The 24,938-nt window shown below is 29.3% G+C and overlaps 1 protein-coding gene across 1 annotated transcript; it reads right to left on the minus strand.

Annotated features, from left to right (window-relative positions):
• Positions 1-5,952: 5,952 nt before the first annotated feature.
• On the minus strand, positions 5,953-6,960 carry LOC147658621 (uncharacterized). Its single transcript, XM_086912485.1, has one exon. The coding sequence runs from the start codon at positions 6,958-6,960 to the stop codon at positions 5,953-5,955; it is 1,008 nt and encodes a 335-aa protein (XP_086768611.1).
• Between the last annotated feature and the right edge of the window lie 17,978 nt (positions 6,961-24,938).

Raw genomic sequence — 24,938 nt, forward strand, 5'->3', positions numbered from 1 at the left:
AAAGTAGACAATCATACTATTCCTCTCATTGTTGCTGAAAATGAATTTTCAAAAGACTTTTATGTAATATACGTGGCTTTGAGTGTAATGTAAGAACAAAAATATATTTTAATTAAATAATTAATAAATTATATCTTTTTTTTATTTTTTTTTAATCATTTTTTTTTAATCATGTTTTGGTATAGTTTCATAAAATTATAGATATATCTCAATACTGTAGTAAATCTATAGTAAAAAGATGGAGTTTCATAATATGTGATTATTGTTGTCTTAATATTTTAATAAATATTTAATATTTTAATTAATATCTGAATATAGAATTGATTGAAAGTATGCATTATTCAAAAGAAACGTCATTTCTATGATCTACTCATCAAGATACAAGTATACAAGAAATTACTAATATTGACATTCATATAAAACATTTGAACATCAGTGACAAGGTTTCTGAAATGAATGGAATATATATTAGAAATTATTATTATTACATTTTTATCACATATAATTATCTATTTATTTACTTCAGATATTGAATATTTTCTAATTGTAATTTATAGATATCTAAAGAATATAGGAATAATACATTATCTAAACAATATTACGGTAATGATCAACGACAATATAATGACTAACCATTAGACATAATTGATCATTTTAAAACTAATACATCTACTTCGCATAATTTAATAATAAGCATTAACTATTATTATACTAATTTGAATTAATTCCGAAATCATATGAAAATAAAATTTTAATTAAATATGTCAACATATCCAATGCGAACACAAATACAATACGTAAGCATTATACATATATTTATATATATTTATATTTAAATTTATATTATGCATCTAAAATAATATTATATGTAACATATAATTAATAAATTAATATAAATTTTTATCAATAATTAATATAATTATTAATAAAATCAATAATAAATTTAAAAGATTAATAATTATATTAATAAGATTAAATAATAAAAATTATTTTATAATATTTTAGCCCAAAGTCTTATCGGAGTGCAAGAAAATATTCATCCATGTGTTGATTTCCCACCAATTGATAAGGTATTTATTTTTAAAAATTAATTTTAAATATATTTTAAAATATTAAAAAAAGAATAATATAAAACAAAGAATAAGTAGAAAAATAACTTTAATCGAATTTTTCATTTAACTTTTAAATAAATGTTATTTAATATTTTTTATTTTTCAAGGATTCATAATCTAATTTATACAATTTCAATAATTGTAATTAGTTTTCTTTTTTTTATAACTTATATTTTTGATTATAAAGAGTATATAATGATGAGATTTTTAATTTTTTTTTTACATTTTATTTTTCATTATAGGAGGAAGAGATATAAATTATAAAAGAAAAACTATAAATATCAAATTATCTTTGGGAAAAGGTAAAAATTTATTAAATATGAATTTATTATATTTGAATTTAAGTTTTATTAAAAATGTAAATGAAATAATTTTGTACTTTTTTATGCAAGATATGGAAAATAATAACCATTGAAAATTTTGATATATTTGAATTTTTTTAATATAACAAATTTTTATACAGATTTTAGGATATGTTTTTAATAGATAAAGCTTACATAATTTATGTATAATAATAATTTTTTTTAATATAGACAAGAAAAAAATGGAAAAGTACAAAGTATATGTACTTATGAATAAAATTACACGTTAACATTGAATATATTTATTCTTAATGTTTTGAAAAATAAAAAATAAAAAATACAACATTTTGTAACAACATATGTACGATGAATAGATGTCCGTGTATTTTCGATGCGTTATTCGCATCTATTTAAAAAAAATAAACTTCATTAGATTTTAAGTTAGAAATAATAATTTTGCTTCTGATTTGAATTCTTTATATATTTTATTGATAAATGAAAAGTATGAACTCTAAACAGAATTCGAAAGTAAGTTTCTAATAAATAGAAATCAATATTAATAAAAGAAATAAATAAAACAATTATTTTAAGTTATAGATTTTAAATAATTTTAAATTAAATTTCATTTAAGCGTCGAATGTTTCTATAAACGATACAGAATAATAAATATATACGTATATATATACGTATAAATATATAATGATTCATATATTTTAAATCAATATCATAAAATCAAATATCTAACATGTATATTCAACGCAATAATGTGTATGATTTTTGAAATATTTCTAATAATTCAAGAATCTCTAATGTAAAAAAAAAATATTTTAAATAAGTTGATGTATCAAGATACAAATTGCAATATTTATTATTGCCAAAAAATGTTTTTTTCTCTTAAAAACTAAGATTATTTTTATTTTTTTAAATAAATGTATTTTTGATTTCATCATATGATATTTAATGTCAAGGCGTAATCTACAACATTATAACTTTTAAATGACTTTGATAAAATTAGATTGAATTCATAGGAATATTAATTATGAAATTATTTTGTTCTATATAGAAGAATAATCACTTTAATTTGGTTACATAAAATTATACATTGGATATATAATGTCAAATTATGTCATATTATGTATTACATTCTTATGACACAAAATTTCTTTTTTTTTTTTTTAATAAATTTTGATAATCTTCGTAAATCTACTTTATATATTTTATGTCGATTTTTGGAATTTGCAGATTTCAAAAATAACAGATTATAGATATTTTTATAAAAAAAGTTTACAAAAAATGAAAAGAGCAGTCGATTCTTTTTAGCAATACATTAATAGATTGAAAATACATCAGGTATAACCGATTCTAGACCGAACTTGCACCAATTTTTTTCAGACTATTCTGAATCATTCAAATCAAATGCATTATAAATAGATTTAATTTTTCAATGGCTGTTATATAAAAAACAACTATGAAATTTCAAATAATAATAAAACAGTTTACTAGTAATTTTTTTATTATTAATTCATCGTATGGAAATAGAATAATTAATAATCTCCCCCTTTTTTAAAATATGAATTTTATAAATACTTCTCAATAGAATTCTTATACATTATATATATAGGAATACAAAATATTTCAAAAATATAGGAACATTCGTAAAATATTTTTGGATGGTTTAAGAATTAAATCACGCGCTTTGTGATTAATCAATGTTTTTAATTAATAATTAAATATAATAGTTAATAAAATTGTAACAAAAGTTTTTGCAAAAGAAAATATTAAAATTATCTCAAGAATTTCCAGTTAAATGTCCTCACATTTTTGAACCTGAATATGTTTCATGTCATTGACATTTTATATATCTAAAGCTTTAAAAATCTGATTTTACCTCATAAAATACATTATGCTATAAACATGAAATCTTTCCTGCTATTGCTAATAATTGCTAAAGCAAAAAAAAATTGTTGTATTAAATAATATTTCTTTTATAATATATCAGAATAAAATTTTTTCAAAATAATATATCAGAAAGATTTTATATATATTTATGTTCTTAACATTTTATATTAAATATACACATTACATATATTATAAAAAACTCAGAAGTTTGAATCTGAGACAATAGGGTAAGAAGAATTTTCTATTAAAATCGCCATTTTTGATACTTTTTAAATTTATTTAAATTTATTTGTTCATTAGTTCATCTACATACCCTAGTCAGCTTAATCTATTCTCTTTCTTTTATACAATTGATTAATAGATGTAACATTTATCGATAATAAAAAATAACAATGTAATATAAAATCATTTCAAGCTGTCCAGTAATAGCCAGCTATTTCGCTAGCTAGATCCACATTTCTTCCAGCAGCAAAATAACTTCTGAGCTCCACAAAGTATCAATCTCACGTTATACGTAATATAGAAAAATACAAATACAAGATATTTCTTTTATTTGCAACTTGATCCAAAAAATCTTTCGAATTATGTTATTCTATGTTATTCTCTGTTCCTGATAAAAAATATATTATCGTGAAAATACAGATCAATTTTTGATCATTTTTGAAAGAATTTAAAATATTGGCAAAATAAATAAAAAAATCATTCTGAAAACCTAAAAAAAACTTAAAAATAAACAATGTTCAAAGGAAATTATTCAGAGACAAATTCAATCCTTACAAAAGGTATGTTTTAAAATACATCACAACAATAGCATTTAAAACATTTACAGTAAAAGCGATTTTTGAATGCAAACAAAAAACTTGATAAAAATCGATTTTTCATGGTAGAATTCGAGGTAACTCGGCAAGTTGTGCTAGAAAACGTCATTCTGATAGTTTTCAAAATACCGTTTGGCTATAGAGTGTCCCAAAAATGTGATAACATTCATAAGATGTTCTTGGACAATTTAAGAATTAACCATCCAAGCCATATGCTTTGTAATTTATTAGTACTTTTTGTTAATAACACGTTAATAAAATTATAACAAAAAATTTTGCAAATGAAAATGTTTAAAATTATTTCAGGAAATTGTAGTTTAGCTGTTCTTACATTTTTGGACTATGTACGTTTGATGTCACTGATGCCTTATACATCTGAAACTTTAAAAATTTGATTTTATCTCATATTATGCTGTAAACATGAAATCTTTCCTATATTGTTAAAAAAAACAATATTGTTGAATGGTATTTCATTTATATCCATATAATATATCAGAAAGATTTAATACATACTCATGTTATTTAATATTTTATACACAGATATGTCAAATTAGCCAAATTTTGACTGGTATAATCAATTTTTATCAAAAATATGGTTTTTCAATAAAAAAAACGCTATTATAACTATATGCCAATTCCTAAACGACAGGAATTTCATCATCATCATCGTCATCGTCATCGTCATCGTTATCGTTATCGTCATCATCAAAAATTATTTTATAAAAAAAATCACTTTTTCATAATGTTTTTTGCATAGATTTAAAATATTAAAAAAATATATTTTTAATATCTTTTACATTTATTTATATAAAGAATTAAATAAATTATGTGTTTCAAGTAAACGAATTGATTTTTCTCTTATAGTAAAAACTGCGTATAAATAAATTTTGCACAAATATTGCTTTATCTAAGAACTTTGATTTTTTAGATAAGACTAAAGTTTGTGCGAAGTTTCATAAAATTTAAGTGTATTAATTAGCAATGTTCTCTTATTGATATATATCGGAATATCAATATAATATCAATATATATTAATAATAATATATAATATATAATAAACTATCAGTTATTGTCATCAATAGTCATTGATATATTGACAGTTAAATATCGATGTTTTCTTCGAAAACATGTCAACAAAAAATGTCAACAAATAATATTTAAATTTTTAAAATTACTTAACATTTATTGTTTATCTCTATTCATCCAATATTTATCAAATGTATTTAACAAATGTATTTAAAATTGTTTTTGATTAAAATATTTTTATTTAAATACTTTGTAGAAATATGTTCATGACATATGTTTGTAGAATAATGTTCATCTTTTTAAAAATTAATCTTCCAATTGGTATCAATATGGTCACAGAAATATACTTTAATTTTCAAATTAATTTTTTTCTACACTTCAAATATGAATAAAAAAATTTCATATATTTTCTTGCAAAAAAAAGAGCAAAATACAAATCATAAAATACATCTCTCCTGGCTGATTGGGAGTGTTCTAATTATGAGTGGGGAAAATATCGATGCTGTAATTGGGCATCGACATTCCTTGTTTCGAAATATAGGTCGTCCCAGGGCGGGAGGCAGATGGTCTTGATTCAGGACACTCGACAATTTAGGCGACATAAACACAAACCAAAGCTACAGCTGTCCCTGCTTTGTGTCACTGGCGCCTCGCCGTCACGGTCGCGAGGAAGACCGTAACCGAAACCTTCTCGAGTGTCCTGTTTGTTTATGATCATGAGGACGCTCTTGACCGTCCTATTTATAGGTCGCGCTAACGCTCGCGACCATTCCGCCCGCCTTGAACCGCTCGCGTTCAATTCTTTGTATGGTGGGTCCGGTTCGGCTGTTCGTCGAGACTGGGAGGCACTGGGTCGTCGACGGGTAGAAGGCAGACTTTGGCCATTGATCTGGTGAGGGTGTCAGTGCTGGTCAGCACTGATACGACCCGTGTCACCTCATCTAATCCTGGATGCAACTGGACTACTCGGCCCAGTCTCCATCGCTGTGGCGGCAGATTTTCGTCTTTGAGCACGACCAAGTTGCCCAGTCCGATGGTCTGAAGTACTGGATCCTTCCATTTTGATCGTTGCTGGAACTGGTGCAAATAGTCGCGCTCCCATCTCCGCCAAAAGTGTTGTTGAATCGCCTGCAACAATTGAAATCTGGACAGGCGACTAACCTTGACGTTCATGACGTCAGGATGTATTATGTCAGTGGTAGGACCTCCCGTAAGGAAGTATCCTGGAGTGAGGGGATCAAGGTCTTTTGGATCTGATAATAGAGGATGGAGTAGTCTAGAGTTCATGCACGCCTCGACCCGGGCCAGCACGGTGCTAAACTCTTCGTAAGTGAGGCGTGTCTCACCAATTGTTCGCAGAAGATATCTCTTAGCAGACCTAACTGCACTCTCCCACAGTCCACCGAAGTGTGGTGCATGTGGGGGCATAAATCGCCATTCGACACCTTCCGTGATCGCATGGTGACTGATCGCCTTCCCGTTCTGGCGGAGGAATTCGCGGATTCGACATAGTTCGTTGCACGCGCCCACGAAGTTAGTTCCGTTGTCTGAGCAGATCTCTCGGCAACGCCCCCGGCGCGCGAGGATCCTGCTCAGACAGTTCAGGAACGCTTCTGTGGTTAGTTCCGTGGTCGCCTCCAAATGAACCGCCTTGGTGGCCAGGCATACGAAGACGCACAGATAGGCCTTGAATGTACTCTTACTTCGGGACCGTTCCTTGATGAGGAACGGTCCGACGTAGTCTACCCCTGTACTGAAAAAGAGTGCTTGTACTCGCACTCTTGCCGCTGGTAATTGGCCCATCTGGTATTCTTCGGTCCTGGGTTGTGTCCGACTGCACCGCACGCACCTCCGAATCACCCCCCACAGTGTGCTTCTCGCTGAAAGAGGCCAGTAACGCCTACGAATTGATGATAAGACTGCTTCGCATCCCGCATGCAGCAATCGCTCGTGCTCACCGCGCAGGAGTAGCTTGGTGAGGTATTCCCCTTTTGAAAGGATTATGGGATGTTTATGGTTGTATGATAGGGCAGCTCATTCCACCCCCCCCCCCACCCTGATTAGTTCCCTTTCGTCGAGGAAGGGACTCAGACATCTCAGGGAGCTGGATCGCGCCAGTTCCCTTCCTGACTTCAGGTCCGCGATTTCCTTGGCAAACGAACGTGCCTGTAATCATCCCATGATGGTACTCTCCGCGCGGTCGATCTCCGCCACGGTAAGAATGAGACCCGAGTGGTCGTCCGATTCTGCAGGAGTTTTCGATCGTCCCCCTGAAAGCCGTGCGCGGACTGCGCGATAGAATTTTATGCAATACGCGATGATTCGCGTGAGTCACGTATAATTTGAGTACCTGTTGAAGGCATCAAACTGTGATTGTACCGTTATGGACATGCATACTGGAGCGCGCTCCTCGGGTAGCTCACTCGGTGCCGGGCGAGCCTGGGGCCAGGTGTCCTGCCCCCGCCACAGCCAGGAGGGACCATCCCACCAAAGACGTGAGTCTTGTAAAGTGGATGGCCTTATCCCCCGCGATAGCAGATCAGCAGGGTTGTCACCCGTGGGCACGTGATGCCATGCGCCGCGCGAATTCATCTGAATCTGCGTAACCCGGTTAGCGACAAACGTCCTCCAGCGACTAGCCTCCTATCCATGCGAGGGTGATGCTGGAGTCGGTCTAGTACGTCTCGCTCTCAAAGCAGATGCGAGACGACGTTCGCACCTTTTCCACCAATTCCGACAACAGCAAAACCCCGCATAGTTTGAGACGCGGCAAGCTGATCGTTTTTAGGGAAGTGACGCGTGACTTCGCACAAAGTAACCGTATCGTGGTTCCGTATTGTTGACGACGCGCAGGTAGACGCACGCACCATATGCCTTTTCCGAGGCGTCGCAGAAAGCATGTAGTTCCACGGCGGGGCCGTCACTTACCGCATACCGCGAAATAGCAATGTGTCTTAGGGATCCGAGTTCCCCTAAGTAGTCGCTAAACTGCGTATGAATGTCTTGGGGCACAGACTCGTCCCAAGACACTCCCAACTTCCAGAGCTCCTGGAGCAATAGCTTCGCGAGAAGTACTACGGGACCCACTAACCCGAGAGGATCAAAGATTCTCGCGGTCTCCGACAGGATTGTTCGCTTGGTTATTCGGGCGGTAAGTGGGTCGTTCAACTCAATAGTCAATTGATCTGGAACCGGCTCCCAGCGAAGACCAAGAGTACGAGGATCTTTCTCGGATTGGAGGCCCACGACCAAGAATTCACCTGTGGCACTCTTGACAACCGAGGGTTCATTGGACGCCCATTTCCGTAAATTGAATCCCACTGCCCGCAAGAGAGCCTGCAGATCCTTGAGCACGATTGCTTCTTCCACGGTGTCTGCGCCCGTCAGGAGATCATCCACGTAGAAGTCGCGGAGGATCGACGCGCTAGCCGCCGGATGGCTCGCGGTATTGTCCAACCCCACCTGTCGCAACCAGCTGAGGCAGTGCCGTAGGTGACTGTGTTCAACTCGTATATCTCGATCGAACCCTGGGGGGCCTCCCTCCACAATATGCGCTGCAGAGACAGCTGATGAGGAGCGACCAAGATCTGTCTATACATTTTCTCGATATCTGCAGTTAGGACTACCCGATACATTCGAAATCGAAGTAGGATCGACAAAAGATCCTCTTGGGTCGGCGGTCCGACCTGCTGCAGATCGTTAAGGGAGACCCCCGTTGAGGATTTTGCCGAGCCATCGAATACCACTCGAAGCTTAGTGGTCGTACTGCTTGCCTTGAGCACCGGGTGGTGCGACAGGTAGAAGGCAGGTCCGGTGGGTACTTGATTAGTTACATTGATCTTGGCCATGTGACCCAAGGCTAGATAGTCGTTCATGAACTGCACATACCAGTCGCGCAGTTCAGGCGCATTCGCGAGTCTCCGCTCCAGAGCGTGAAATCTTCTTTCGGCCATCGCGCGCGAACCTCCCAGTTCGCACATGTCTCCCGCGAAAGGAATGGTAACCACATAGCGATCACTCGGCTCCCTCCTCACCGTTTCCAGAAAACGACTCTCGCAAGGATGAAGCATCATCCCCCGATCGACACATCCTCCAATTCCCAGAATTGTGACAGCTGACGACTTAGCTGTTCGTTCGTAATGACGCTACATATCGCTGGTTCCGAACGCGGGACGTTGGACAACCGTCCGCCGACACTCACCTTAGCTGCGTTTTTAAGAGACTTGGCAGCCCCTTCTCCAGCCTGATCCGTCCCACGGACATGATATCGCACAACTGGCCATTGCCAATTATGAGATCCAGCCCGCGTGGAACACCAAACTGGGGATCCGCCAGAGGGATGTGCGGCGGAGCGCGAATCGCAGATTCTGGGATCCGGATGTTGGGTGGTGACGTCCATGATCAGGCACGGTAGGGTGGTTTGGAACCCGCTGCATCTCGATGATATCTGCAATCGCGCTAAACCGAATATCAGTCGATGACCCACGAAGAGTTGTTCGATAGGTTTGACGCGACAGATTGAGACGTCACAAAAATGAGATTTTGATAATATCTACTTCCGAGCCCTGATCGAGTAAGGCTCTCATGTTTCCCACCCTCCTTGTTCGTGACGTAGACAATGGCAGTGGGTAACATGACCTAATAGGGCATAGGGTTCCCATCAGATCAGGCCGCGCAATAGGTCTGCGGAATGGCACTCGCAGACGCCTCCGCCACGGTATTGTCGGTCATTGGTGTGTTTGTGTTCGCTTCTTCCCCAGATGGAGCAAGGTATGATGCCTCTCCTTGCACTGTTTGCACGAGCCGCTGCTGCACTCTTGGGCTCCGTGTCCCGAACGGAGGCACTTGAAGCAAACCCCCAGTGATTCCAATGTCTGAAGCTGGGCAGTACACTCGTTGAAGAGCCGTCGCAAGTTCGCTGCCGACCGTGATTGCATTGCGGGAAGCCCGAACAACCGTGATAAATGATGTCTTACGATGGTGTTGGTTTCGTCGTAGTTGCTACGCACGAATTCCCATGCGGTCTCATAATTATCTTCCGCCATCTGAACCGATGCCAAGAGTCGATGTGCTTCAGGGACGCCTTGAGGTAATGGAATTTTTCTATGTTGGTGAGTGAATCATCGCGATTAACCATCGATTCGAAGTTATCGCGGAAAGAGATTCACTCACCCAAGTCGCCGCTGAAGGATGGTATAGAAACCGGAGATAATCGTTGTAACTTGTGCGATCGAGGGACCAGTGTGGACGTTCGCTCGGGATCGCTCGCAGGCAACGAGGACGCTCGAAGTATGCGACCGAGGTGTCTTATGATCGCGCCCTTTAGTTCGAAGTATTGTGTCTCGAATTCGTCGAAGAAGCGCAGGTGGATTTCTTCGTCCGCGGTATTACAAACGAGGGTTTGTATTCTGTCCTGAATAGATTTAATTTTCTCCATCAGCCCTGCGATCCGATCCAGCCAGCACTGGAGAGCTTCGGCTGACTCAGGATCACAGTGCGTATCATAGAAGGTTCTGAACCTTGTCAAAGTCGCCTTTATCCGGCCGCGATCCTCCATCAATTTGCGAAGTTCCTCGGTGCCATGCCGACTCGAATAAAGGAACAAATTGTAGACTCACCGGAACGATGGAATCAAGACAGGTATCGCCTGTTCAGTCCCCGCTGCTGAAGTTGGATGAAGGCCGAGGTCCGCTGTCCTTCGAATCCTCCCAGTGAGTAGTCTCTCCGACGTTGTTGAATCCGCCGAAGATGAATGCCGGAAGTCTGTGCTCGTTCGGAATCCGGCTCGAAGAACCAATGGTTTCGCCGCTACCGAAGTAAGTCGCTTGTCGACCTAATGCCTTTTTTGGAAGACTGTGTCCCAATACTCAATATCACCGTGTCCAACGGTCGGAGGCACGGTGTTCAATAACGATTGATTCGACTTGTGACTACGACCTATCTCATGGAGAATCGGTGCGGTAGTCGTGACTGCCCGAGAAGTATTCGATAGTGTGAATTGCCCGAAGGCCTAATCGGTAGTGAATGTTAGCCAGGAAGATCGCATCCCTGGTCGACTCTCTTCTTGGCTGATTGGGAGTGTCCTAATTATGAGTGCGGAAAATATCGATGTTGTAATTGGGCATCGACATTCCTTGCTTCGAAATATAGGTCCAGGGCGAAAGGCAGATGGTCTTGATCCAGGACACTCGACAATTTAGGCGACATAAACATAAACCAGAACTGCAGTTGTCCCTGCTTAGTGTCACTGGCGTCTCGCCGTCGCGGTCGCGAGGAAGACCGTGACCGAAACCTTCTCGAGTGTCCTGTTTATAGGTTGTGAGGACGCTCTTGACCGTCGTGTTTATAGGTCGTGAGGACGCTCTTGACCGTTCTGTTTATAGGTCGCGCTAACGCTTGCGACCATACATAATTACATAAATTTAAAATTTTTAAATTATTTTATAGAGGGGGGGGGGGAATAAATTTGTGTGGATGAATCCATTATCAAATTCAAAGATCAGATATCATTTATTACCTATAATCCAAAGAAACCAAATGAGATATAAAAGTTTATACGATGGCAGATTTGAATACTGATTATATTTGTAGTATTCTACTCTATTACGGATTTTTTTGCAACAGAAAAATTAATAAGATCAGATCTTTCGATATCAACCAGAATTTTCTTACATGTTTACAGAATGTTATTAGATAAAATTCCTGATGCTCAAGGATACTATATGTTTACAAGTCGATATCACACAAGTTATACTTTAGCTGAAAAATTACAAATTGAAATGCCATTAACAGGAATGATTTTAATAAATAGAAAGGATTTGTCAAATCTAATAAAAAAAACCGAAATTCAATAAAAAAATCCACGGTAACAAAAATGATATTTTAGTTCTAGCATGGAAAGATTAAAGAATTGTCATCTCTTTGATAACTTGGAATAATATAGGAATAATACTCGTAAAAAGAATTTTACGAGACGATGACGAAATTACTATAAAAAAACTTAATATCATTATAAAATATATGGGAGGTGTTGATCGAACCGATCAATATGTTTCAACATATTGTTTTTTATGGAAATCATTGAAATGGCGAAAACTCTTCTTTTGGGATTTAGAAATATGCTTGATCAACTTGTTTGTATATTTTATATAAATCAGTAAAAAACAAAGAAACGAATGGTCACTTATTCATTTACAATATATAAAATCTTTGTTAACCAATTGAGAGATTTTCGATTTTCGAAACTTGAACTTCCACTTCTTCTTCCAATTTTGATGAAATTCGTTTGAATGAAAAATTGCACGTTATGTTAACAGGAATTAAGAAAAATATAAAAATTTTATACGTTAATTTCTGTTCTGAAATCATTTTAAGTTAACTATAAGAAATTCCACCCAACGCACCGAACGTGCGGGAAATCATGTGGAGTAGATGCTAGTAGACCGAGTGAAAAAGGCCTGAAGCGCAAAGGCTTAATCGCCATACTATATATTGCTATTGGTCCCAAAATAATTCACATAGAATGAAAGTAGATCACCACTTTAAAATCTTAATCCGATAAATAATTAAGTTATTTAATTTATTAATTCCACTTTTTTTTAAAAAATGCGTTACATTCAAACATTAACAAGATATTTGCATTTTTTGAAATTAAACTATTGTATCTATGTATTGAAAGATATTATTTAAACCATCTACAAAATGAATGATTTCAACATTATGATATCTCATTATGCGTTAATAATTAGAAGACATCTAAATAATATATTTCCAAATCGATGGATTGGATGTAATAAATTGTCCGGCAACGTAATAAGTTTAATATAACGTCTAACATTCATAAATTAATTAAAATTAGTTCTTATGAAATACATAAAAGAAATAATTTATAAAATACGAAGCTAATACGAAAAAATCCGAAAAGAAATGAAAACAAGAATAATTAATGCATGTATTACAATATGAACAGAAACAATTGCATTTATAATCGATTGTTCATTTCGCAACAAACTACAACAATATTTTAAAAATGAAAGTAAAAATATAATATAAAATATAAAATATTTTCATCAAATAAAGAATTCATAACTAAATAGAAACATTGATTCTGATCTATTTTAAAACTTTTTTGTCTTTGTCACTTTGGATTGTGTCAAAATCATTTTAAAAGTATATGTTAAATTGTTTTTTTTTTTTGCTATTCATAATATCAAAATAAAAATATAAAATTCCATTTAAAAAAACGTGACATACATTTCAAAAAATGAAGATAAAAAAATTTTTTTGACGGTGTTATTCTACATAAAAAATAATAATAAAGTTTCCCTATATATTTGCTCTATTAATAGTTAACTAATTCCCTATATATTTGATCCTGCTGTTTAATAATTACTAATTAATTATTTATTAATAATTAAATAGCATTTTTCATGAAATATCCTATAAATTAAAAAAAACAAATGCACAAAAACACTTACATCTTTATGTAGAAAAAAACATTTTTAATTATTTAAATAATTTAAATCCTTTATTAGAAATAAAATAAAATAAAAAATCTTTATTAGAAAATATAATTAAGCTTGCATTGAATTTGTAATAAATAATTTTTCTCATTATTTTATTCTTTTAAATATTTATTATATATGACTTTGATCGTAAAGTATTTACATCGTAAAGTATAATGACTTATATTGCTAAAAAGTACTTACTTATGAAAAATGAAATAAAAAAATTGAAAAAGGAATGATGAATAATCTCGTGAAAATGAATATAACTACAAGGATAGATCATTTTTAGATATAAATATATAATACAATATATAATATATAATAAATATATAATATGTATAAAATTTAAATATATATGTATACAATATACAAAAATTTTATTATATTTATTTATTTATTATATAAGTTTTATATAATAAAAAAATGAATAAATTTTTGTATATATACTATTTATTCATTTCAAAAGAAAATATTCAATCAATCAATGAATCAATCTGAAAAAAGAAATTGAAACTATTTTGAAGAAAGAAAATTTGAACTAAGAAAAATCAAATTTATATTATAATAATAGATAATGGACAGAATATTTTAAAAACTAATAAAAATATTTCTGGATATGAATTTTACAGAAATTGATAAAACGAAAGAATAATTCAATATTGACAGTAATCATAGTAATAACGAACAATAAAAATATCAAATACAAAAATTTTGTTCCACATATTAAAATATTATTGCATTCGATCCTCTATAATGGTTTTTTATTTATAATCATTTAATTTATCTATAATTATTTAGAAAACATTTTAGTTATTCGAAAAGCAACTTCGTTAAAATCAATACTTCGGATATTAATTACATAATCGATGTTGTCATTTCTTATACATGATTCACGTTGACAATAGTATTCTACATATTTGTGACTATTAAAATTCATAACATTATTATTTTAATCAAATATATAATTATTACAAGTAAGATTATTATTATGTGAAGGATTATTTAGTAAAATCAAATTAATTTATTATGCTTGTCAAGTTCTTAAAACATTAAGAATATCATTTAGTAAAAAACAAAAAGTAAAAAAAGAGTTTATTATTGTTAATAATTATTTTATTTATATCGTATTACTTTGTTTAATATTTTTTGCAAAAGAAAATCATAAAAAAATCTAACTTACTAGAATTCGATATTGAAAATGTTATAAATACTCTTAGAACATAAAAATTTTTGCAAAAAATGAAGTAAAAAATCTAATATTAATTATATCAAATATTAATATCTTTGAATGAGATATCTATAAAAATACAATTCAGTTTTTTGATTTTTTTAATTATAAATATTATTTGAATTTGAAAATAAAATTAGTCGATACCGATATGAAATAGTTAATTTTTGATAAAGTTATACGATAAAAAATCACAGTTAGGTAATGACAGATAGATAATGACGTATTTAATTGTATAATTTTTTTCATCCACAATTTAAATGACTTCTAACATAAAAAAAAAATATGAAAAGACATTTAAAAAAGATTACTATTCATATTTTCTTAAACAAATAATATTATTACAAAAATATAGAGTTCATAATATAAAATATAGAATTTTATAGAACGTACGCACAAATATTCAACAACATTATTATATTTATGACAATTTCACTTAAATCAAATTCTTTAAATCGAATTAATATAATTTTGCCATTAATTTATTATTACATTAAGAATATAATATTATATATTACGGAATAAGTTGTGAGATGACTTGACCAAAAATAAAAGTAAGAAAGAATATATTTAATAAAGGAAATTGGAATAAACTATGCTATATAGATGTGGATCGTGCGAATGCCTTTGCTCTACTATCCTGAACTCACTACTTCGCGTTGCATGGCGGTTCAAAAAGAGAAACAGATAAAATAGAATTGAAACAATGATTGTGTTTCGATTCTGTTCTAGTGATATCCAATTCACACAAATAAAGATATGAGTTGCATTACATATATAAACTTATATTATATAATTATGTTATATTATAATTTTTATCATATTTATGATAAAATTTTTTTTAAAATTATGGTCAATTAAATCAATGTAAAGACCAAACTATGAAGAACTTATGAAGATAATTTAAATAATAATGAAATTTCTATATTTGATTCTAATATCTATTTTTTAACATTATTTGTTAAATTGAATTTTAATTTACAATTTTAAAAATAGAAAATTAATAAATAATCTTTTATTAAAGCAAAAGTTTTAAAAATTTGTATTTGTATTTATGTATCTTGAATAAGTTAAATAATTTTTCGAATTTGATATTAATTTAATCAATTAATAAAAAAAATCAATAATTAATTTAATATTGATTTTAATTAAAGTAATTTTAATAATTTGAATCTACATTTGTACTAACCGCAGTGCTAAAGTATAAATTATAAATATAATATCAAAATTTTGATGGAGCGAAAATCATATTTTTTGTCATTTATAATTAATATAATATGAGATTCAAATACATTTGTTTTATCTATAACTATTAGTGTGGTTAAAATAAAATTTCTTGCTTTGATAATTATTACAACCAAAATAAATTTTCCTCATTGATAACTATAAGCAACTGGAATAAAGTATCTTTCAATGCTAATTCTTATTTAAATTTTATTCTTAGTTAAATTCTTCTAACTAAATTTTTCTTATCAATAATCATTATAAATCACTATGAAAAAATTTTTCAGCCATTTATAATTATTATTTATAATTAAAAATATTTCATATCACAATCATATATCACAATCAGAAATAATAATTTTTTTTATATTATAAAATTATTGTCAGAATATAAGAATTCTTGAGTAAGAAAAATATTACATATATATCAAATAATATAAATTAAATTGATTAATTCTACATTTTAATTGTACACTATAACTTTGCAGTGTTTTTATATAATTTCCGATTTTATAAATAATAAAAGTATTGATATTATAGAATATTAAATTAGAATATCTGTTAAAAATTCTTTAATTTAAAATTTCATCTATATATATGTAGTACATGTATTGTGAGATATATTATTTACGAATTGTGAATCAAATATATACATTCTTATATATATTTATATACAAGATGTTCATAAAAATATGAGAAACTTTTGAAGTGTAGATTTTAGACATCAAAACGAAAAAAAAAATGAAAAAAGTTCATATACACATATGTCCAGTAAAGCATAATTAACGATTTATAAGCATTTTAAGTTTATATTAGATAGAATAAGACAGCGAAAGAGTATGAATGCTCAACTGGGTGCACAGCAGTACCGTATTGCAATGTCGCTTATATAACAGAGCCTCTCGATGAAAATAAATATACTGACATTTATTATATATATAGTGAAGTATTTCAAATGAATAAACAGTAATATACAATACACAATAAATGTTGTGTAATGTAATTATGCAACATTTCTATATCATTTAAAAAAAATTTTAATTATGCAAGTTGAAATCTATGTAATTAGTTATGTAATAGAAACTTACCTTAGATAAATTACAGAAAACTCCAGAATATTATATGAGGTGTTATATGATGTTTATGCAATATTTCATTTAAAATCATAAATCAATCATTCAACCTGTCACACTTATCGAAATCTATAGAAGCAAATCAAAACACATTTCTATAAGATTTGGAATTAGAAAGGTTGAATGTGTTTTTATATGCACAATTGCACATTTTTAATTTTCACATATACAAGAGAATCCAAAATAGTAATGATATTTGAATTTCAGAATATTAATTTGTCCAATCAAATCACTGACAAATATTTATCTTTATTTCACTTGCACTAAATATTTTTTATTTTTATGCAGAGAGAAATAATAGTCGATCCGGATATCACTTATTAATAATATGAATCAATATTACACATTAATATCACATATCCACAAAAAATGCAATTGCTTTTTTTTATGTATGCTTGAATGAATATTACAAATTCATTAATTTTTTTTTATACTTTTATCTCTAACATGTTATATGAACGTTACTAACGAACTGAGTCCAGAACACTATCTTAGCAACGGGAAAGATTGTTAACCTAGATTTTCGTATTCTTATGCTTAAAACACATAAACATAACATTCGATTTCGAATATTATTATCTCATTTTTCTGTCAAGTTTCTTTTTCTAACGCCCAGCATTCAATTGTAGAAATGCTATTTCGGTAATACATTGTTGCGCCGCGAAATCAATTCAGAATTTATATTATTTAATTATTATTTATATATTATTTATATATTAATATTATTTAATGAAATAATATATATTTGAATATTTGTTTAAAATAAAGTTTTAATCAAATAATTTTCATATAAAATTAAATTATACAATAATAATAAATAATAATCGAAATAATTTTATTCAAAGAAATTAATGTGAATAGTGAATAAAAAAAAATCTAATATACAATAGTGATATGAAAAAAAAATCCAATGTTTATATGATTTTTTTAGTGGATATATAATAGTGGATATAAAATATTAATATTATATTAAAATATAGATATTTCAACTTTTCTATTTAGTAATCTCATATCGAATAAAATAATAAATAATAAATAAAAAATATTAAATTTAAGTGAAATAAAGACAAAGGTTTTTCAATTGATATTTCAATTGGTCTATAAATTTCAAATTGATTCAAGTATCATTAATGACTTTCTTGTACATGTGAGAATAAACAAATTTATGTATAAAAAAATACATTCAATCTTTCTAATCTAAAATCTTATGAGAGTTTTGATTTGTTCCTATGGATTTCAGTAAGTAGGCAAATTGAGTGTCGTACAATGATTTAACTATAGATTTAAATAATATATTTCTATCATAAAATAGTTTATCTATGGATTTAAATAAAGTGTATATGTTAATATTCTGGAATTTACTAAAACTTATTCGAGTTTTTGTTAAATAAAAAATTACATAATACGTTATTACATTATACTTAAATTCATTTGAAATAATCAATTATATATAAAAAAAATATCAATATATTTATTTTCATCAAGGGGCTCTGTTATGCTATGCAAGCGACATTGCAATACGGTACTGTCGTGCACCTAGCTAAGCGTTCTCACTCTTTCGCCGTTTCGCTCTATCTAATATAAATTTAAAATGCTTATAACTCGTTAATTACTTTATCGGATATATGTGTATATGAAGTTTTTTTTATCGTTTTGATGTCCATCCTCCAAAGGTGTCTCACATTTTTATAAACACCCTATATATTAAGCAACGTCGAATATCTTTTAAAAGGATAATCTACAAAATCCAAATATGTAAGAAAAGTGTTTTTTTTTTCATGCCGATGCGGTAAGATGAATTATTTATTGGAGAATCGTATTATTTTTTATTATTAAAGAATGCTATGTTTATTTTTTCAAAGAAGAAACAGAATTCTCAATTATTTGAAACAATTTTATGGTGATGTATAAGAAGACAGACATAATGTAAAAAGACTGAGAACTGATTGAGGTAAAGAATTTTGTAATAGAAAATATGGATCTAAAATTGATACAATTCGACGTAAAAAGTGCATTTTTGTATGATAATTTATTTTATTTATTATCGCTGTTTCGATTTGTCTGTTCTTTTTGAATTGCCGAATGTAATGAGCCCAGAATAGTAGAACAAAGTTTTTTCCTATTTCCTTTATTAAATATATTTTTTTTACTGTATGCTTTTTATTTTAATCAAATCATTTTATAACCTATAACCATATTAAACCTAATAAATTTTAATTGAAAAGAATTGTCTATACTTGAACTGTTCATGAATAAAACTTAACTTTATAAATAAAAATTCAAATAAGAATTTATTCAATCATTTTAATCAAGATTTCTTTGATATTTATGAATTCTTTTCTATTGCAGAAAAAACAATTGCAGATGATTTTTATTATACGAAATGGTGCAAATAAAATAACTTAAAAGAAATTTACAATTTTTTTTTCGAAATTTGCATCGAAATAAAAAATTGTCAACTCATGTAAAATTAATATATTTATATTTTTTTTTATTTTTTATTTTGAGATTATTGTAATTTAGAAATCAATAAATTTTCAATTAAAATATAATGATTTTGATTAAAATTTAATTGATATCAATGTAAATTCAAATCAAACTTGCAAATTCAATTCAAATTCAATCGCAAATTAAAAACAAAATATGAAAATATCAATAATTTATCACGAGAGATAATTAATCTAAAATTCAAATTCTGAAATGAAAAAGAAGTATTTATCTGACTAAAAATAATAAAGAAGCGAAAGATATTATTGATGTTCATTGCACCTATAATAGCATTAGATTTATTGCTAAAATCTTAATATTTAATTAGATATTCCGGCTTTTACGATGGATGGAAGAAGAAAAAAAAAAAATTATGAATAAGCAATTTTTATTCGATGAGATTTTAACTTTGATATTTTTTTAAAGAGTTTTTTTTAATTAATCGTTATATATTTCACTATTTTATTGATATCAATAGCACTGCGAACTACTAACTTTGTTTTCAATTCTTAGATATCCAAATATCATTATACTTTCGATTTTTATGAATAATAATATTATATTAATATTATATAAAACTAAACTATAAAATTCTGTTTCGATCTACATTCTCAAAAAAATTTAATATCATAAATATATCAATATTGATTTAAAGAAGCAGATTAGTGATAAAAATATATGAGGAAGTAATAACTTTTATTATATTAGTTATTATACTTTCTTGCTTCTTTTTTTTATATTCCTTTATTCATTTTTTCGATTTCAATATCATAAAATATATAAATACATAGACTTTATATTTTACATGTTGTACATAATTATTTATAATTCATTACATGAAATTTCATATGTATCAATATGTACCGGATACATTCAAAATATAATACATTTAATTAAATGAAATTTGAATCGTATTAGAAAACCAATAATTTTTATTTCTAATAACCATAATATAGTATTATAATAAAAATAAAATATAATATATAATGTATAAGAATACATAGCTGATAAGATACGAATACTTTTTTACATATTCTTTGCAAATGATAATAAAACTGATATTGAAAAAATTTCCTAAATACATAATTGTGAAAAAAAAATGCAGAAACATTGTTCGATTTTTTGTGTAATAGAATATAAATGTTACATTCCAGAAAATAGATATATCTTGAATTTTATATCTTGTTATAAAGATACCTTATTTAAGAAAATCAAGATTTTGAAAAGAAGATTATGACTTAAGACTTAAATTTGATATTATATTAGAGTGAGATGTCTAATAATTTAAATAACAAAAAACGAAAATTTGTAAAAGTATTAGTAAGTAAGTTTGAGCACAGAAGTAAAATAAGTAAAAGAGGTAAAATATAATATAATTTATGGAGAATTTTATTTCATTATATTTGTATATATTGTATATATTGGAATATAAATTTGAAAAATGTGTTTCAATTATATAATATACAAAATGGATTAATGTCTGAAATTTGCAATATCTATTTAATGAATTAAAATTAATTTTCTAATAGTATTTTAATATCAAACTAAAGAAAAGTTATTTCGCGATAAAAATTTTAAATTTATTTAATATAATATATTTACAAATGTATTTTGTAAATATTTTGTAAATGTATAATATTGTGTCAAAAAAATATTAATACAAATAATATTATTAAATTCACAGAAGCTTTTGAAATAAAATCAAAAAAATACAAAAAATATTATTTGTACGAAAAAAGAGATTATTGTATAATTTGCGAAACTAATACAAAATATGCAAAACACTATAATGACTCTAAAAGCATTTATCAACAAATCATATTTTATTTTATAGGCATTATTTTTAATTCAAATGCAAACTCTTAAAATTTTTAATGATAGTTTAGTAGTTTAGGAGACAAATAAAGTACAATAAATACATTTATTGATTGCAGAAATAAGAAAATACAAATATTTTATATTCCTTGTAAAAGATTTTAATATTAAAAAAGTTAACATTATTATATTAAGTTAACACTGATAAAATATATTATATTTCATGCTCATATTACCAGAAATAACATAACATTGTTGTTTATTAAAGTCTAAACTAAACGACTTTATAAATATTGCACAAATGTAGTGTAAGTAATCTGAACTGATATATATTATCCTAGCTAAGAACCACCTATCATAATCTGCCATAACTATCATAATTTATATTATAAGTTTTGAATAAACAAATGATAATACTTGAACTGTTTACGGCTAATTATAGTGATTCTAACTGCGCTCTGATGCGAACCATATCTTTGCTATTTGATCTGTATTCTATTTTATTTTAATTTATTTGATCTATAAAACTGTCGCTATTCGCGAGCGTTCTCGCGGATAGTAAACAAACGATCGTTCGGGAAGATCTCTGTCAAGATCCTTTCCGTTCCCATGACAGCGAGTTGTTGGTAGACCTAAACAAAAACCGTAATCGCCGTCAAGGCCACCGACAAAGCATACCAAAAAGACTTGGAGTTCTTTGTTTAGGTCTACCAGGGCGTACGCGTACGTGCTATCATCCGCGGTTTATATACAAGATGTCTGCCGGGCGTGGAATTCACCGACTTTGACTCATATTACTAATTAAGTGCTGCCGGCAATATCATTGGATACCGGCATGCCCCACTTAGAATTAGGACACTTCCAATTAGTTGGAAGGAGAGAATCGATCTCGAGCCACTTTCTTCCTGGCTAACGTTCAGTACCGCACAAACTCTCGGATAGAGCAAGTCGTAGTCAATTGGTGAATCGAGTGAAATTGTGCTCCGACTATCGGACGCGATACTGGTATATACGTGTGAGACACAGTTCTCTCATAATACATCGTTCATCATCTAACTAGTCCACGCGATAACATTATACTGGCTCCGGCAATAACACATGTGATTGATAGTGAATTAATAAAAAACTAGGAAAAACTATCATAAAAATAATCATAGAGATAAGTACAAGAAGAAATAAGAAATAAACACTTGGAACAACTATAAAAATGGAAATTGGAGATGAAAATGGAAAATAACAAAAACTATAATAAAATTTAAGTCACATCTAAATCTATTTTAAAATTAAAAAAATTGAGAATTTTTTGTTTTATTTTTTATTTTAAGTTAAACATATATTAAGTTAAACATAATATATTAAGTTAAATTAAACATATATCTTTGTTCGCAATAAATTATTCTATATCTATCTAATTAATCTATATCTATCTTATAATTTAATTTATCTTTTATTCAAAACTGGTTTAAATTAATATAATTATATTTTACAATGATCTAGCTTAATCTATATCTCAAAAAATCTTACGAATCTTAAATCTACGATTCGCTTTAAATGTTATACTCATCTCTTACTTCGCACGAAAAAAGTTAAATCAAATTAAAATTAAACTTAAATATTAAAAGTAATGAAAGACAGAATAAAAAATTCGAATTTTTGCTACCTCCATCACGGTTTATATCAATCGACTTATTTGATTCATCAAACGGATGATATTCACATTGACCAACAGAAGGTTAAGACAGCGGCCTTGTAGTCGCTCAATGTAATGCATGATATTCATAATGATCACAGAAAGGAGAAATCGTTCCAGAAACACAGGAGCCGAATTACCAAGACGCCATCCTAACGACATACAGGAAGGAATTGGAAGTCATCCTAAAACCACCGAGGCCGATATACACAAGATCGCATTCGACATACAGAACTTATCTCAAATCAATTAGTATCCAAAGGTATCAATCGATAAGAGCGCGGACTTTCGATTGGTCATCGGAAGTAAAGCACCAACCCGATGAATTCTTGCAATTGTTGCGTGACGATTGATGGATAATGATTCAAATTAGATTTGAAGAATAATTGATAAAAAGAAAGTAAAAATAACTAGCTATTTAAAATTGATATAATAAAAATATAGAGAATTATACATTTCGAAGTTAGAGGATGTGTTTTGTATGAAATGCGCTCGCAATAAATTTAATCTATGTGTTATAGTTTCAACCTGTTTCTAGAACTATGGTATATAATAATAAAAATTATTACAAAATTCGCTATTAATTATTTCGATTAACAAGACGATTAAAAGCAAAGTTCATATGAATGACTACTGACGATTTGTATTATCACTTAGGCTCCAAATTACAAGTTTGAAAAAAATTTTAAGTTCAAAGAGTTCTAAAAGTTCTGACGATTTTTGTAATTTTCGAAATTCTGGCAGTTCTAGTGTTTTGGAAGTTCTGGTAGTTCTCGCAATTCTCATTAATTCTAGTGTTTGAAGTTTTGATTGTTTAAAAAGTTCTCCCAAAAACTGGTATTCTAATTCATTTCGTGAGTTTGTGGGTCTTCAGTGAGGTGTATAAGTGTCCAATAACACTGAACTTTGATTGAGCGATCAATCTAAAGAAAATTTCTTGGAATGAGTCAAAATAGCTACGCCATTCACAAGTCGTTTTTCTAGGAAGCAGTTCCGCAAATGTTTACAGCAATTCTTTTCAGATATAATGATGCTGATAGCCATTGAGACTGGCATGGCTAGAAGTATCGTCTCAAGAAATGAATCTATATAAAAAAAAAAATGGAAAATCATAATTTAAAACAAGATATATATATATATATATATATATATATATATATATATATATATATATATATATATAATGATTATTTTAAAAAAAATATAAGAAAGATGAAACTCTAAATTTATGGAAAATATATAAAGATATCTCTTCGCATAATCGATAATTGTACTAATTCCAATATATATTCGAAACGTAATCAAAAATATTCGAAATAAGAATGTAATTTATTCAATCTTTTCTATTTTTATCGTAATATTCTTAATAATTTATATATATCTATTATGAGTTACTTACCAAATAAATATGTATTGTTACAGTAAAAAATAATAAATAAAGAAAATAAAAATGTATATATTTATCATATGAAAAATTAAATGTTACCACTTATTTGATTAGTCATCGTGTTGAACGATTGTTCATAAAATTCTTTTTCCCGCCTTATAGTAAACTAATAACCTGCAGAAAAAATAATAAAATTTTTAGAATAAATATATAAAATTTGTTTGAAAATGTTTTAATATAATTATATTAAAATAAGCCAATAATAAAAATTCAAATTTTATTTTAGAAATTGATAATATAATAATATCTA

Source organism: Apis florea, unplaced genomic scaffold, assembly GCF_048593485.1.
Source record: "Apis florea isolate Af1SG1 unplaced genomic scaffold, ASM4859348v1 contig_1794_pilon, whole genome shotgun sequence".
Taxonomy (NCBI): Eukaryota; Metazoa; Arthropoda; class Insecta; order Hymenoptera; family Apidae; genus Apis; species Apis florea.

Excerpts from the sequence above, each read along its gene's own strand:
- LOC147658621 (XM_086912485.1), bottom strand. The coding sequence starts at position 6,960 with ATGGGCCAATTACCAGCGGCAAGAGTGCGAGTACAAGCACTCTTTTTC.